Source organism: Castor canadensis, chromosome 4 (assembly GCF_047511655.1).
Source record: "Castor canadensis chromosome 4, mCasCan1.hap1v2, whole genome shotgun sequence".
Taxonomy (NCBI): domain Eukaryota; kingdom Metazoa; phylum Chordata; class Mammalia; order Rodentia; family Castoridae; genus Castor; species Castor canadensis.
Window position 1 is genome coordinate 163,429,192 of NC_133389.1, and position 18,141 is coordinate 163,447,332.

The following is an 18,141-nucleotide window of genomic DNA, read 5'->3' on the forward strand; positions in this document are numbered from 1 at the left end:
TAATATTAAACATTAGAAAGTAATGTATTCAACAATATAAAATATAGTATTCAACAGAGTAGTATATATGGCTCAAGAAGTAGTTTCACTTTTTTTGATACTACATAAAACTAAAGAGTGGTTCAGTTTCCAAAGTAAAGTAAAAATAATAACCTATCTTTCTTTTTTTAAACAGCTTCATTGAAGCATAATTATGGAACATAAAATTTACCCATTGTAAGTGTATAGTTGGGTGATTTTTAGTACATTTATAAAATTGTGCAAGCATCACCACAATTCACTGCGAGAACATTTCTATAACTCCAAAAATTCTCCCATACCCTTTTGCAGATAATCCCAGCTCCTTCCTCAAGACCCAGGCAGTCACTGATCTGCTTTCTGTCTCCACATAGTCATCTTTTATAGAAATTATATGCAAATGAGATTATACTCTTTTATTCATTTATAGCATCAAAAATGTATAAGTATAAATAAAATTTAATGGGAAAACACCTAAGTATATTAGAAAGGATTCGGCAAGGGAGCCCAGCTGTCTTCTACTAATTCTCCTTGGAATTAGGAGATTTGGGTTTTGCCTCATAATATCTCACACTCCTATTTGGAAAGATTGGATTAACTTGCCACTGTTCCATGCTTCTTAATTTGCTCCATGTTTTAAAGGGATATCACAGAGGAACTGCAACAGTGCCTTTGATTAGTTTGGGGACTTTAATATTTCTTTTTGGAGATTATAGATGTCAAATCAACTACTAAAACATATATATTAGCTGACTTGCAATGATGGCAACCACAAAAAGCATCTATCATTGGGAAGCATGTTCATACCTGGGAAAACATTCCTGACATACCAAGCAATAAGGAAATAAATGAAAGAATCAGCTAGGATTAGACAGCACAGCCAGCCAAATGAGGTAGTATCATCCCGGACTGGGGAACTGTACATATTTTCCCACTGAAGACCTAAAAATTAAACACAGATATTTATTTTTTCCTGACACATATCACAGTTATGAAAGATAAACCCTGTTTTGGAGAAAGTGAACCTACCAATGCCTTGTTCTTCATAGCGTGCAATATATTGGCTTGCATAGCTGAATGCTGTTGGGGACAGCAGACTCTGGAAGAAAATGAACAGCAGTGACAGTTCTAGTAGATTTCATACATTTCACCCAGAGGGATCTTAAAATACTGAAAACGTTGGACATATAGATCAAATTGAAGCTCGCTAAATACATTTAAAAATACAGAGATTCCCTTACCAAGCATGCCTCAACTTTGAAAAAAGAAAAAAAAAAGGAGATAGAAATATAGCTGGAAAATTATGATTTGGAAAATACTTGTTAAGAAGTCAACATATGTATCTAAACTTATTAAATATTGCTGTGATTTATAAGGCAGGTGATTTATAAAGTTGGCAATTTATAAGATACTAATGACACATTAAGACTAAAATTAAATGAAAATATTAGGAAGTCATGTTTTCACATAATAAATTGATTTCAGGTAACAGCATTGTGGATGAAAGCATCAAGTGATAGGATATTGATATTCACAAATTACAAATTTAAGTTTAGTTTAAACCCAAAGTAGTCAGTGCTGGATGAAAGTTATTTGTCACAATCAACTTCTATAAATGGCAAAGTCTTAATATGATGAGGTTTAGTTCTGCTTTCTAAATTTTAAAGTCTGCAATCTTAATCTTTAATTTAGTGCTTTTGAATGAAAAGGCAGAAAACATTCAAAGTCAAATATATGCTGTCAATGCATTTGTCTTTCTTATAAGCTATGTTTTATGCCATGAAAACCATAAGGATTATTCATATACAAGAATAGTTTCAATACTAAAGACTCCATGATGTTTTAGGAATTGGACCAGACAGAAGTCAGAATTGTATAGCACTCTAAAACAAGATGTTATAATATGACTGTTCTTCAGGAACCATATCTTACAACATCACTTATTATGGTTCTGAAAGCTATGGGAGGGAAATTTCATAGTCTTATGCTTTGTGTGGTACGTGATGATGTAGAAAAACTAGGCTATCATAGGGTCAGTTAAGCTTATTTTGCCATCACTGTATTTTAAAATTACATAAGTGAACTTTCAGTTTGAGAATCTAAGAAAAAAGGGCAGAAGGACCCATTCATCTCACAAACTGACCATTTCAACAGCTGACTTACCATGAATACTTTCACTACATAGCTCAACTCATCCTCAATCGTAACCATAACAATAAATGGAAAAAAGGCAATGACATAGATGAGGCTTCCGATCAGAGCTGCAATGTTGGTGTTGTTGAAGAAGACACTGATAAGATAGCTCATGGCAAGAACTGAAAAACTGTAATCCGAAAAATACAGGAACAAAATGATCCCATTTGTTTTAGGAAGAATATTACCAAACTTGAGTATAATGATGAGGATTGCAATGGTAACTAGTAAAAATCCAACACTCTCGATAAGCCAGGCAAAAAAATGGCTGCAGGAGTTCACACCCATCATCTTCATGTACTGTAAAAAGGAGAACGTGTTAGATGCTTCTTAAGCTTATAGAATCCTAAGTAATAATTACTTTTGTATCATGACAAAATTTCACATACATATGTAGACTTTAGTGATTCTATAAATCTAATGATTTATATAAATCAAGAATTTGTTCATGCTTACTATGTGAAACACAACTACTTATACTGGCCCATCTTAGATTGTGTGCTCTCAGAGGGGTGCACCAGCATAATGGATGATTTGGTGAAGTTCTTTTTTTTAAAAATATACAGTTCTAAGGAAGGCTGCTAATTTTTACTACAGCTCAATGGTAGGGCACTTGCTAAGAATGCATGAGGTCCTAAATTCAATCCCCAGCACCAGACACACACACACACACACACACACACACTTGGAATTCTGTTGTTTTAACTGGCATCTATCTGATGTCTCCAGATCAAGCGAATTTAGAATAGACCATCAAATTTATGGTATCCCCTGCAAAATTTTACAACATGAAGTTGACATTAGCCCAGGCATGAATATTTCAAGCTGGTGAAAAAATGTTTAGTTTAACTTTAAGTCCTATGTAGGGATAAGAAATAATAAAAAATCCACATTTTTCCTTAAACATCGGTGAACAACACAACTGTTAGCCATGTTCCTGGGAGAACTAGAATAGATCTGATTTCTAAGAATTTAAAACATAGAAGCTTTAAAGGGAGACTATCTGCCGTTAGCCATGACTTCTTCATCTCTATTCAAGCATATTTTTAGCTTATACTAGTTGTACAAGGGGTTTATCATGACATTTCCATGTATGTTCATGGTGCATCTTGGTTAGGTTCATCCCACCATCATTCTGCCTCTCCCTCCCCCCCGCTACTTAAAATGATTTTGACAGTTTCCATTGTTCTATTTTCATGCAAATACATAAAGTATATTGACCATATTCAGCCTCCTTTAGTATCTGCCTTCACCTTCTTTCTCCTACTAGTTCACACCTCCTAACAGGATCTGTTTTACATTCCTGTCCTTCATTATTTAAGTTTATATTCATTGTTCAAAGGGGTTTCACCATGGCATGTCACCTGTGAATACACTATACTTTAATCAGATTAACCCCCTTTATAACTCTTCCTTCCCTTTTTCCTTTCAGTGTGTTTTGTTATGCCTTCCTCCAACACACATGCAATGTATTTCAATATTATTCACTCTCTATCATTTCTCTTTTCCTGACTCCATCATTGATACTCACTGACAATGTGCATCAGTTTACCATCCTTATTTCACAAAAAAACATTCACACACCCACAATGAACTCAGGTATCTGAAATATTCTATGCCTCTCTCTCAAATGATGGTCTTGGATAGCTCAGTGACAAACCCAGAGCCAGTGCATTCCACCAAGGCAACAAGATAAAACTTGAAGCTTTGTCACTAATTCAAAATATTCCAAGAAATCTCAAAGTCCTCTGGACTTGGTTGTCTTAATTTGGCAACATGTGGTACTTTGGAGGAACCTGGCTCTCCTGGTTTCTAGTTTTAACAGTACAAGACTAATGTTAAACTTATGAATCTAATATTCCATCTTTTAAAAAGAACAAAAGAAATACTCCACTAACAACTTTATAATCCAATATTTTTTGCAAAATAAAGGACTTGCATTGCCTTTCCCTTAATCCTAACTTGTTTAGAACAATGTTAATAGGGAATGCACTGGATCATTTACTCTATAAGCCCAAATAGCAGATTTTGCTTTCTGTTTTTTTTTTTTTTTTGCAACTTATCACATTTTGATAACTCTGCTGCTCTTGTTGTTACCATGGAGACAGCTACCTGACTGCCAACAATCTAAGATGTGGGCCTTAAGCTAGTCACTGCAGATAAAAAGCTTGTGACTTTTCCTCTTAACTTTGTCCTCTCCCTCATTGTCTCTCTATACTGCTGTTCTCCTGTTCCCTGTCCCCTTTTCAGTAAAGACTCAACCTATGTTTCCATAGGAATTGGGGTGTGTGGGTCAAAGCAAAAACATTTGCATAGAACAAAGATTCACTATGAAAAATTTTCCCTAATTGCTGGGTTTTCTATGATTGAAAACAAAGTTACATTTTGGTGTGAAAAAATAAATAAATAAAACACAACAAAACCCTAACTGGTCTTATTCCCAGAAATTCTGAGGTTTAACCCTGAGGTTTCATGCTAGAGTATTCAATAGAGATACTTATCAATTCCAGTATGGTTATGATGTGTTAACTCTTTTTATGTGTCTTTCATGCTATTTGCATTTTGAGGTTTTTAATGATATTACAACAACTTGAATATAATTAAATGGGGAGCTATGGAACCTGTTTAACTACTCCCCTTTGTTTTATGTTGCCTATATGAAAAATCCTTGCCTCAGCTGCAATAAATATCAGTACAGGACAATGTCAGTATATTTTACAAGGTGAATATCAAGCCACGAATTAAAGCTGATGTTATGTATAAAACATGTTTTTTCCCCCTCATGGTTGATAGTTTCAATATAAAACATTTGTATATTTGGGATAATCTGCATTCATAGGCTTGTTAAAAGATAATTTGGCAGGCTTAAAGATCAAGACAAAAAGTGTTTATCACCATAACTTTGAAATTTTTGAGACTCAAGATGGGATTCTTCTAAGAACTGATAAAAGTTGAAGGCTGAACATTTGCTTCTTACTGAAATAGACTGGGCTAAGTGCTTCCAAAAGTTTTCACTACAGAACACTCTAGCATGAAACCTCAATGTTAAACTTTAGGATCTCCTGCCATGAGAACAGCTGCTACTTACAAAAGAAAAGAGCAATGAGAGCATATAAGTCATCCAGATGCACTGCCAACTTTGTGGTAATAAGCAAGACCAAACTTGTTGATGGACGATGGCCCACAGAGAATGGCAGGCCATGCTTTCTCAGAGGCTATTAGCTCCTCCTCAAAGTGACAGATGTCAGGTGCCAGCTTTGTAATCAAAGAGTCAGTTGTCCTAAGCCTCCAAACCTGTCAGATCAATTCATCAATATCTGATAACCAGTTGCTCTAAGAAAGCCTCTTTGACAGTGATCAAAGTCAGCCCCGTTTATAGCAGAAAATAAGAGTCGATTCACTTTTGGATGAATGCTTTGCCACATTAATGAGAGGCTTATGTATAGAAGTGGACATTGATACAGGTCAAGAAGTCATAATATTCATATATGGGCTTGCTGTCACTCAATTCAACAAGTATGTCAAGTATTAGTTCATAGAGAATAATGACATTTTCAACTTCAGTTGTTAAATTATTGGAGGGTTTTGGTAAGATATAAAGAACATTTATTATTATTATTGGGAATGTTCCAAATTCCTGCTAATGAGATAGATAGTGTATGTCAGAAAAACATAAAAATTACTTAATGTGAAGCCTCAGAGACTAAAAATCCTCACATAATTCTTTGTTAACAGTCCACAGATTTCTTAGGCTACCAGTCTGCTGAGCTAAGGGGACAACACCTGTCTCCACGTGAATATATGAGCGCAGAAAGTCCCACAGATGGGCCATGAGATCAAAGAGATGATGCTAACACATAAAACATGAAAATAAGAAGAAAAAATATTCTTTGTGTCATAAAATCAGTATTTTATAGCTTTAAGATTTTAATTATTTAAAAGCAAAAAATATTGAATAAAAGTCAATTGAAAGTTATTTTTAAAACAGTTTTTTAAACAACAGGCTTAATTTCAAAAACAAACTTGTTGGTCATTAGTATTTATGCTAATTTAAAAGGTAAATGGATTCCTATCATACCCAGGTCAAAGATTAGTGGTTTTATCGAGATAGAAGCTAACTTGGTTTTCTTGCCCAGATTTTAGAATAATTGCAGAAAGAAAGAAGTAGAATATTGATTTTCATTACTTTTTTGGTTTAATTTATTGAAAAGGAAGTAAGAGATGAGCAGTTTTATACCTTAACTGAATATAAAATTATGGTATTAAAAAGTGATTCTAAGTCTCTGATAGTCTTAGAGATTGTCCATTATCATCCACAACAGTCCTTAGAAGTCTATGTTGTTGAAGGATGGTAGTTATGACATGGAAAAGGATTAGTTAGAAGTCAAAATACTTGAAATCAAGTCCTGGATCTACCATTAATTAGATCCATAGTTCTCAGCAGCTCACCTCTCACTTTTCATGCTTTGCCTTTTCATCTTTGAAAAAGAGGAGGTAAGATGTGCACCCGGGGCTCAGGAGTGATGCTGAGCAGGAGGCACTGAGGACACCCCATTCAGGTCAAACCTACTGCTTTCACCAATTCATTTCACAAATATGCTATATTCCTTTGAGTTTAGGACACATCGACATTGAGATGTGCCATTATTTTACATACCAAGAAAGAAAAATCACTGTCAAGTAAATCATGATGTCCTATCAAATGCATTCTAATTTAAGGGGCTTTTAAAAAAGAAAAACTCAATAACTGAGAATTAATAAAGAATAGATAATATGAATAACTGAGTGCCTACTCTGTTCTGAAACATCTGTATTTTAGAAATATAGTACTGAGTGAAATATAGATAAAAAGACTCAGAGAATTAAGGGGTTAAGCTTAAGTCATTTTTAATAGAACTGATAGAACTGGTAGACTCAGTTCCATATACTTCCACTCACTGGAACACTCTAATTCTGAATTCAATGACTGCTTTCAACTAGGCGACTAGTAGAAACAACCCTGTGGTTAAAATATGAAAGTGAATACCTACTGGTTCACCACTGAAAATTGTCTTTCACAGTTCAGAATATGGCTCAATTGATAGAGAGCTTGTCTAGCATACAAGAGGCCCTGGATTCACCCTGAATACCACAATGCCTTTCATGTCTTCAATTGAGGAAGGACTCCATTATGCTTTGATATTTTTTGGTGACAAACATAGATGCATTTAAAGAGGAAGGTCCACACAAGATGCATACTTATGTTTACTGTATCTACCATAAGTAATATATTTTAGGTAAGTATCTATTTTGAAATAGAAAAGAACCCAATTCTTATTCATTTTTCTACTTCAAAGTTGTCCTGTAATCTGTAAAGATTCATTTTTGAGTACCAGAAACCCAAAAGAGAGATATAAGGTAGGGGTTTACAACAAAACTTACAGTACAAGTTTCAAAACTGCAATTAGGAGACCATTACGTATAGTCCTGAATATACCAGGTCTCAAACTAGTTGATGAGATGTTTACCAAATTATAACTGACCCAAAAATACAGCTAAGAACATTAGCCAGTATTCAAATAAGAGAGGTAAGAAATGTAGGTTCAAATACTGGGACAACCCTGCAAGCCTGAGACTGAACTAACAGAAATATGAAGCAGTGACTTGTGTCTTATAAGGAGAAATAACCAATTGCCTAGAAGCATTGGCAAGGTATATCTGAAAAGTACAAGTTGACTAACTAGTTATTGTAATCTCATTATTTCAGATTTTCAACCAGGTCTTGCGATAATAATTGTGCCCCAGTTTTGAAATGTTTCAGTTGTCTTCCCACTCCCCGAATAAGTGTAAGAATGGACTCAATACATGATAGGCAGATAAAATAATTTCTATTCAAACACAATCTAACAACTACACAATGCTTTACCATAAATTCTAAAAAGGAGTAACCTATTTTAGATTTGGGGTTAATGATAAAGGATATACTCAAGAAGAGATCACACTTTACAATCCAGATCCTGTCTCCAATTGTTATATATTATTAACCTAACCACTAACATAACATGAAATTTTTCATTTCCATAAATTAGAAGTCATTGGGAAACGAAGGAGAAGGTAACTGAAGAAGACAAGGTATACTAGAAAGAGAATTTTCTTCTTGAGAGCAAAAATAAGCCACACATCTGTACCCATGTCTATGTCTATATCTGTATCTACATTTGAACTTGCTTAGTTGCCATGCCAACAATCTTTCTGTGCTAGCAGTTATTGTTTTTATTATTTAAACTTTCTTTGTTAGATCCTATGTCACATATGTAATTTCTTGGGCAAAACCTTAATTTTAGAATCAAAATTATACTCCTATTTTATTCAAAATTATTCAGATTTTCTTTTTTCAGAAGCACTTATCAAATGACTTTTTATGCCACTTTTTCAGAAAACAATATAAAGTTGCCTTTGTGATTTGTAAAATGTTTGTCTTTCTATCTAATTCACAATGTATGGGTTAGGTCTTCTGAGTTTGGATAGGCATGATGAAAATCACAGTAATTAACTGTTCTATGAATAACACATATCATAATAAGAGAAGGTTCTCAGCATACCTCATGAAGCCGGAGGTCTTTCTCATAAACAAGCTTTTTAACAAAGGCAGCTATAAATACAACCCAGGCAACCATGAGCACAATTGGAAGGGAATAAGAGACACTGGTGAGAAAGCTGAAAAACAAAACCAAAGGAATCAAAAGACTTCAGAGACTGAACTGAAAGCCACCCTTGCCAATTGTAATACACAAAGAATGCACTCCCGCTTACACTGAAAATACACTCCCATTTGGAAATGGAGAATAATCATTCATACTACCCCATTATTTATGAAGTGAGAAGGTGACTTAACAGTGGGCCCATGGTTTTCTTGCTGTAATGTTGCAAGACTGAAAACACAGCTCTGGATTGTTAGATAAAATTACTATATTGCTTAAATTTGGTTTGAATATGTCCTGTCTGGGAAAATAATCATTATATGGATATAATTGCAACACTCAAAACTCTTCTGTCTAAATTAAATTCTTACCTAAAAGGCAGATTTAAAATTAGATGACGATTGGTTTATCTGACTAAAAGATGTATCTTCCAAAATTACTGTATTTATCTACTTTTAAGAAGCTCATACTTCTTATAAAAGGAAATTTCCAAAAATGAAATAAAGTGAAGTCCAATGCATTTAATTTAAAATGTAGACAAAGAACCTGGATTCTTCAAAGGAATCCAAGGTGATGTTTCATAAATGGTGTAGACATGTCTTTTTTGGTAAAGTGCTAAACTATAGGGTCCCTGGAAGACCTCATGGAGTCCCAAATGAATTCTTGAGCAGCTAGCCCATGATGCCTCAAAGTTCAAATGCAGTAGTTTTCAAAGTTGACCATGCATCAGAAGAATTGAAAAAGCTTATTAAAACCACAAACCTCTGGTTTTTCATATATGGGATAGGAGCAGGAATTTGTTTTCTAGACAACTTTCCAGGTGATTCTGCTGCTACTGTCCAGGGAGTCCTGGTATTGACACAGGCAGTAGTTTTTAATGAAACTCTACATTCATCTATTTTACATCTTGGGTTCTATAGAAGCCTTCATTTGGAAAAAAGTCACAAGGTCTTTCTTTTTGAATTCATAAGGCTAAAGAATTACCTTCAAGTGCCCCAAGAAAAATGCAAATACTAGTGGAACATGACATCACTATCATCTATTATCACTTTAACATGAAGAAATGTGTCACTATCAGAGAGACGAGTGGTAGGGGAGCATTAGGAGTTGAGGGCATGCCCGTTTTTTTGGTTTGTTTCCTGGGAAGTTGGCATGGGAGTAGGCATTTATAGAACATTTGTTGAATGAATTTTGTCTTGGATCAGATCCAGCCTTGATGCAGTTTCTGGCTCTAAAGTTAGGCAAAGACCCTTATTCATTAATAATAAGTCTCCTGTAAGTTTTTCTCCAGATTGTTGATTTTTGCTTTGGACTAGTGTTATGCAATAAATTCTGGTTTTATAATCAGAAGAACAAATGAGGTATCAGCTATGTATCTTGGTCAATTTATTTAACCTTTCTGGATTTCAGTTTCACCTGGAAAGCATGAACAATAATACCTGCTCCCACGTAACTCATGAGATTTGTTAGGTAGAGCAAATGAAATTTGTGCATGTTTTGGATGTAACAAAGAGTATATATGTATTTACATATACATAGATGTAAGAATTTAGGATTATACTCCCATAAAGAAGTAGAATTCTGTTACTTTGTTCTTTAAAGAAACATCAAGACACACACCATTTTAGGATCTAAGTATATGACAAAGTCTTGGTAAGCATTTTCCCTTTCACTTAATAGGTCTGAACAAATGAACAGAAGTGAGTTCTCAAAAAATGGTTATCACTGAAAATAACTACAAGTGTACAGACTTACTTATCTTTCATGAAGCAGGGATAAGGAATTGCTTGAACCTGGACGGCTATTTCCTGTGAGTTCCTTCCTGTTTGCAATTCAATGATTGCTCTTTCAATACTATCTTGTAAATAAATGAAAGCTCTGCCATAGATCTGGTTGTTTGATGGAGAATTGTGTGGCCCTGGGGCCCAAATCTTGGCTCTTATGCTTCTTGTGGTCTGGGCAGTCTTCAAACTCATACGGATGGTATATTTTATGACAGGAGGAAGAAAGACATTTTCAGAGTCATAGCCTCTGTGCCAGCTTCTGTTAGAAGGAAGCTTAAAAATAACACCTAAAAATAAAACAGCAACAATAGTAGAAAGCTTATTTTATGGGTGACATTAGTTGTTGTTCAGAGGGTATATATAGGGGGCAGCCAAACAGTCAGTTGAGTTAGTAATGTGACATTTGGTTCAGGCCTCTGATTTATAGAAAAGATGGTTAATAGGAGGTGTCAAACTCAGAAGTTCAAAGCTCGAGTTTAAGGATATAATCACAAACTAAGTAGCAAGATTAAATATATCACTTTCTGAGCCACTTACAAAAATTATAAAAATCGTACTTTTAAATGAATAATCTTAGCTAATTATGAGGTTGTACTCAACTTCACCCTTTAACTATGTAATCCTTTTCATTCTTAATTTTTAAACTGCACCACTGAAATTAGACATATATTAAAGGTACCTCATACTTAGATAATATGGCTGGTTGGCTATGAAAAGTTCTCATTTGTAAGGACATCAGAGAAGGTAATGATCTCCAGACTACTTTTTTGAGTTCTGGATGAAAGAGGTAAGGAAAGAATTTGGTCAATTTTAGTACAAACAGAAGCTCAAACCTTAATAGAATAGCACTTACTTCCAAAGAGTTCATTGTTTTTATAGAGCCTTTGAGCTTCTCTCTCCATTTCATCTATGGTTTCTGCTGCCTGAATTCGGTCGTATAATACACAAGAGGAAATATTTACTGTCAGGGAAGAGAGTGTGTTAAGCTGATCAATGATGTCAATGTTGTTCTCCAATGTAAGCCTGAGAATGTCTAAAATGGAAAAGCAAAAGACATAAAACATTACTCCACTAGCAAGAAGACAAAATTCTGATTTTTGGACAAATATTAAACATTAATCCAGATTATAAATAATGAGATGCTATAGAATTTACTCAGAAAAAATCTAGTACTCTATACATAGGAAATTATGTCCAGTTCTTGCAAATATTTGCTGAGGAGAATGTTGAGCTAGTTATACTTTCAGTAAGTAAACCCAGGTTTAAAGAAAGATACAAGGTAAGTTAGAAGTATATTCTGCTATAATGTGAATAACAAAGGACTAAGGGTAAACTGTATTTTAAAAATCTATCCATTTAGGAAGAAAGCTGTGAACCACTAGAGATGATGGCTGAAGTTTGAGGCCAGCATGGGCTACATAGAAAGGCCCTGTCTCAAAAATAAAACAAAATGAAATAAAACAAAAAAACCCCACTAAGCTAAATAGAAATGCCTCCTTTGTACAATGACTGTGAATGTGCAAATTGGAACAAAGGAAAGCCTATGTAGAATGTATGGAAGAAATAAACTATACCATCTCTACCCCATTAAGCTGTGCTACAGAAACTTGAGGAACTATACTAGAGTTTTGCAACTTTTGAATATTGTTGATTTAAAATTTTATGGTGGCCTGGAGGTATAGCACAGTGGTAGAATGCTTGTCTAGCGTGTGCAAGGCTCTGGGTTCCATTCCAGCACCATAAAAAATAAAAATAAATGAATAATACTATATGAGTGACCTCTGTTGACATCTGTATTAATCTAGAGAAAATGGTCAAGATTTAATTTTGGGTAGTTACTCTGGAAGAAAGAGGATTTAATTGCTATTCAGTTTCATGATTCCTTGTGAGGATGTCAGCCAGGACAAGGGGTAAATATGAAATTGTAAGTTAACAAATCATTTGGCCAACTAAATGTTTACTAACTTGATCATAATGAATTCTGAGCAAGCCGTGAATTTCATAAATCCCTTCTCCCAGAACCAAACATGTTCTTATATCATTCAAAATAAGACTAAATATTTCACAGAGGGCAGCTTCTTAAATGCATTTCTCATTAGAGTTTAGAGTGAAATGTTTTTACTTGCTGTACAAGCTGGTGGGGGTGGGGTAAACTGTAGTTGAACAGTGGCCTCCAGCGGCCATTGGAAATCAACACAACATTTCTTTAGAAATGCTGGTAGACAGAAATAAGAAATGCTCTGGGGGGATCAATACCCCCCAAATCAAAATATATAACTCTTAGACACTATGTTATATATATAATTAACATACAAGACTACTGCAATATATGTTTATTCAATGTTGGGGATCGAATCCAGGGCCTCAAGCATACTAGAGTCACTGCTACATTTGTTTTAATCTTATTTAAAATTCCAAGCCTCATACATTTTAAAAGTAAGGAATAATAAAATTTATATAAAAACTTTGCCATTTATCCCTGATATTTTTATCAAATAGTACCTTACTCAAATGATACCTTTAGAAAATAAATCCCCTAATATCTTTCTTTAATCAAGTTAGGTTATCATAAAATGCATATAATTATATATCATGCGAATGTATACAATGTAGGCATAATCTCTCCCCACTAGTTTACTACCTAAACTATTATGTCCCAGAAGTGCTAGGGGTGTGGGGGGGAGGCGGGGTATTTGCTTTGCTACTGCCAAATTCTGAAGCTCTCAATCTCTTCTCATACCCATGGTTGCATAGCAACAGTGAATCAGACACCGCTGAATTAGATGTCTTGCATCCTTTAGGTTGAAGGTGGGGATGTGGCAGAGGGAATGCATAAGTTTAGGCAGCTTCCTTTGATCCTCTGCAGCCTGTTCCTCTTAAATGACTATGAGAGGAAGATCCAACCTTGAATACTGATTTTGGTTTATTTTCTTTTTAGTCTCCACATTGCTTTGGTTTTGCTTTTGATAACTCTATAACCCCTTGCAGCTACATTCTGGGTTAGTCAAGTGATGCTGAGGCCAGTAGAGATAAAATGTTAAATGTATTCAGAAATAAATCGTTTCATCTCCTGTGTCTTTAAGGACTTGCTCTGTATCAAGTTACCCAGAAATAAAATAAAATTTGAAGTGTGCTCCTTTATTTCTACCTACCTACTTATAATCGAATAGTACAATATTTACATGTTGTATATTACAGTATAACAACTGAAACTGATTGTAGCTAGTGAATGTTCAAATAATCATTACTATTTGTAAGTAATTAGGAAGAAGACAGGTAATATATCCAGGATCTCACCTTTCTTCTCATAACTTGCTAGAAACTAAACACAGAAGAAAAGAAAAAGAAGTTGTCACACGAGACAATGACTTTCACATTTCTGACATGAGTGAATAGAAGTATTGTGCTGCTGAACTCACCAAGGTCATCTATCTGTTTCAATAGTTGAACAGCATCAAGTCCCACCGAGAATTTTACAAACACTTGCACAAAGGGGTTCCTTAGAGTATTCTAAAAAATAATAATAGAAATCAGTTTCAATACAGGAAAAAAACATGTTTAATCATTGTCTCTCTAAAAACAACCTCAGTAAAGTGAAATAACTGCCATCGGGTATTATCAGTGTACCATCTTACAAAGACTCACATACAAATCCTCAAGAAAGAGAGACGAGGAGGGTGGCAGATGATGACTTGAAAGGCTAGGCTTTTGTTTGTCTATAAACACAAATTGGTCAGATTACTAAACATGGCCAGATATGACCATAATTATCAATATTAGGAAACTATATTTAATTGATGTCTTTTTCCTCATATCTATTATATTATTTTAAGTGTATATTACAAGTAATGTGGTTCATAGTCAAATTTTGTTTTCTTCAGACAAATAAAAACAACTTTTAGCAATTATGATGCCTGCATGGAATTTGACATTATAATTGATTTGCATTCTAGTTACTGCTTCTCAGCTGTGAGGATTTTAGCAAGCACTCAGGCTTCCCAGCTCTGGATTACCTTTCTGTAAGGTAGAGCTAAATGACTCAGCATCAGGAGAGTCAGTGTACATTCTTATGATATTATTTTGTACTGTAAAAAGTGCAACCATACAAAAATGGAAAAATAAATTGTTAAGACTTTAAATTAGCTTCTATATCTGGGGAAACACTGAAAATTTTTTAAATACTCTGTTTTAAAATTTAAAGGCTTTTGTTGCTATTTTCTAAAGTAGGAGACATAACTTCTGCCACTGTAGTAGTACTAGCTCTGTTTACCTCGTGCCAAGCACTGTCATAGTTTAACTTGAGTTTCTTAGTTATTTTTCAACCACATCTTGAAGCGGTTATTACACTTTTGTGTTTTTGGCTCTTCATGCATTCTAAGCATGTGCTCTACCACTGAGTCAGGTCTGGAGCAAAACACTTGAAATGTCGAACTCTGTACATGTATACAGAGCGAAGTTTCTCCTAAATCATTTAAAACAGCGATTCATTTTGCTCTAGAAAGTAATAAAGATTCTTCCATCAGATGAGACCCCCTCTATGAACATAGTTACAGAGACTGTAATAAATGATTGCACTTGGAAACTATTATACATGGAACATGTGCTTTGTTAATTCACTACTTTAGCTAACAAAAATCTCCTTAATAAAATAATATGTGTGATTTTTTTCTCTTCCCAGAAAAAAAAGATTTTAGGAAAAAAGAGCAATCTTCCACTTGGGACAATAACTATCAATAAAGTTCTATTCAAGAAGGCTTTGTTATCTGAGACTCTCTATAAAAGTTCACTTAGCACAAGTGTGCTTAAACTTAGAAACAAGATAGAATAGTAAACTATGGGGAAGCTGTTTAATGAAAAGCTTACTTCATTTTATATTCATTAAATGTATGAAATATCAATTTTTATATTATTTTGTCATTTTAAAATAAAATTCAGGTTGTAATTGTAACTATGCATTAATGGCTAATCAAAACAAAGACGAAAGCTTCTTTTGAGTATGCAGTTTTCCTGACAAATTTGTATGATACAAATCCATGTTTGTATCATTTTAAAATATCATTCCATGTTTAAATTCATGAGCACTATCATAAAGAACAACTTTTTTTTTGCAAAAATATTCTAGGACTTCATCAATTTCATTTCCTTTATTTTGTTTTTGTAGTACTGGGGCTTGAACTCAGGGCCTTCACCTTGAGCCACTCCATCAGCCCTTTTTGTGATTCAGTCTCACAAACAATTTGCCCTAGCTGGCTTCGAACAATGATCTTCCTCATCTCTGCCTCCTGAGTAGCTAGGATTACAGGCAGGAGCCACCAGCACCTGGCTTCATCAATTTTGAAAGGGCTTCTCTTTGCCATGAAACCATTCCCTCTTCAATCTCCAGCACTGTCATCATTCCTACCAATTGTCTTTTCTCCAGTTGATAACTGGGCTTGCTCTGCTGTTTCATCTTTAGTTGTCAATAGCTCTGTTTGCGATTGGAACATTCCCCTACACAATTTGCAATCTCTTTAGAAAAGCCTGCATCTTTTACAGGAATTGCAAATTACACTTTTCAACCTATTGCATTGTATTGGAGTTGTTAGAGAGTGCGTAAGAATTTATATTTGATATACTGTAAGAACTTTTGTAATTGCCACAATGTACCCCAGCACAACAATAAAAATAAATGGAAAAAAATAATTGCTAGACTGGAGACTAAATTTTGAAGGAGTCAACTTATGTTTTACATTTTTTCTGGGTACAATAATTTTTGCTCCAGTTCATGGCCTTGAACTCAAGACTCTTACATAAGTACCTAAATGAGAATATGTTGTGTACAATATATTTAAAAAATTTTGAATTTGGTAATACACATCATAAGATTTAACTAGAGAACTTCACAAATTTAAGGCTCCTCAGAATATCAGTGCTTTAGGAATTCTAGTTCAGTTAAGATAGCAAAACAGTGTAAAAAGGAAAGAAATAAATAATTTAATCATATTTTTATAGTATTTTATTCTCAAAACACCGATTTGCTCACTAGCTGTAGGCCAATTTGTAATATGTCTTATTTCTTAATTACAGACAATGGAACTGCCACACAAGAGAGGATGGGATTATAAACATGAATGACAGATCTGTTATCCTGTCTCAGACTCCATCTCTAGAGGAGGTAATTATAATCTGCTGAATATGGATAAGTTACTACATTCACAAAATAAAAGTGACTAAAATCTCAAAGAATTTTAATTCCTACTAAGGTGAATGATAGAACCAAATCATACCTGGAGCATTGGAATTGCCTGGTTTAACAGGGAAAAGGAATTCATGAAAAATGGCGACTTATCTATCCACTCTTGAGATTTTTCTCTTAATTCTGCCAGCTGCTTCAGAGTTACATTGGACTTAATGACAAAGAAACAAAAGAAATGTGATCCATTAGCATTTTTCCTATATTTCAGAATCATATCTTAAGGTTGTTTTGTTACATAACTACAAAAGCCAGTTTTTAAAAGTATAGTTTAAAATATTGTCTAAAATTTTCTACATGTTAGCCAGGTTCAGAAGACCAAAAACTGTATGTTCTCCCTCATATGCAGACTTTAGATCTAGAGCAAATGCAGCAGTGTGGTTGCACCTGGATCACATGACAAGGGGAGAGTTCATATGGGAGATATGGGAATAGGTAGAAAACCCAAAACATGAAAGCATTTAATGTCCCCCCTCCAGAGGAACTAATATAGAAACCTTAAAGCAACAGAGGTCAACAAGTGAAGGGGATCAGGAACCAGTGAGAAGATCAGTTAGAAATGAATCAACTTGGATTGTAACACATTTGTACATGGAAGCAATGCTAGGAATCTCTCTGTATAGCTATCCTTAACTCAACTAGCAAAAAATGCTTTATCTTCCTTATTATGCTTATGTCTTCTCTTCCACAAAATCAGAGATAAGGGCAGAACAGGTTCTGCCTGGAAGAGGGGGAGAAGGTAGGGAAGGGGGGAAGGGGGGAGAAATGATTCAAACAATGTATGCAGATGTGAATAAATGAATAATAAAAATTTTTTTTCTACATGTTCAAAAGTTGTAAATGACAGATTTTGTAAGAGTCAAGATCATTTATAAAAATTCTAGAAAATTTAGGGTTTGCTTCAGGTCCACAGTGAATTTACAGCTGAAATGAAAGAATATCTTCCCAATTCCTCACAAGTTTTTCATTTTATGATACACTTAACTCTATAAAAGAACATTCAATAAGGGCAAAATAGTTTCTGGGGTAGGGGAGGAGATGGAGGGGGCGGGGTAGGTAAGGGAGGGGGTGGGGGAAGGGGGGAGAAATGACCCAAATATTGTATGCACATATGAATAAAAGAAAAAAAGAAAAGAACATCCAAGTTCAAGGATAAAGAAGGATATAAATACAATTACTGGAAACAAAACGAATTCCCAACAACTTGGGACTGGCTGAATGAATTGTACATTGT

At 34.5% G+C, this 18,141-nt stretch overlaps 1 protein-coding gene across 1 annotated transcript in view; it reads right to left on the reverse strand.

The window, feature by feature from the left end:
- Abca12 (ATP binding cassette subfamily A member 12) overlaps positions 1–18,141 on the reverse strand; it is a 172,886-nt gene that overhangs the window by 50,242 nt on the left and 104,503 nt on the right. Inside the window, exons 19-26 of the mRNA XM_074071660.1 lie at positions 16,942–17,061; positions 14,095–14,185; positions 11,529–11,708; positions 10,647–10,962; positions 8,793–8,907; positions 2,182–2,511; positions 1,048–1,117; positions 826–960 (exon numbers count right to left, since the gene is read on the reverse strand). Coding sequence (XP_073927761.1) covers positions 826–960; positions 1,048–1,117; positions 2,182–2,511; positions 8,793–8,907; positions 10,647–10,962; positions 11,529–11,708; positions 14,095–14,185; positions 16,942–17,061 — 1,357 coding nt within the window. The remainder of the gene's footprint in view (positions 1–825; positions 961–1,047; positions 1,118–2,181; positions 2,512–8,792; positions 8,908–10,646; positions 10,963–11,528; positions 11,709–14,094; positions 14,186–16,941; positions 17,062–18,141) is intronic.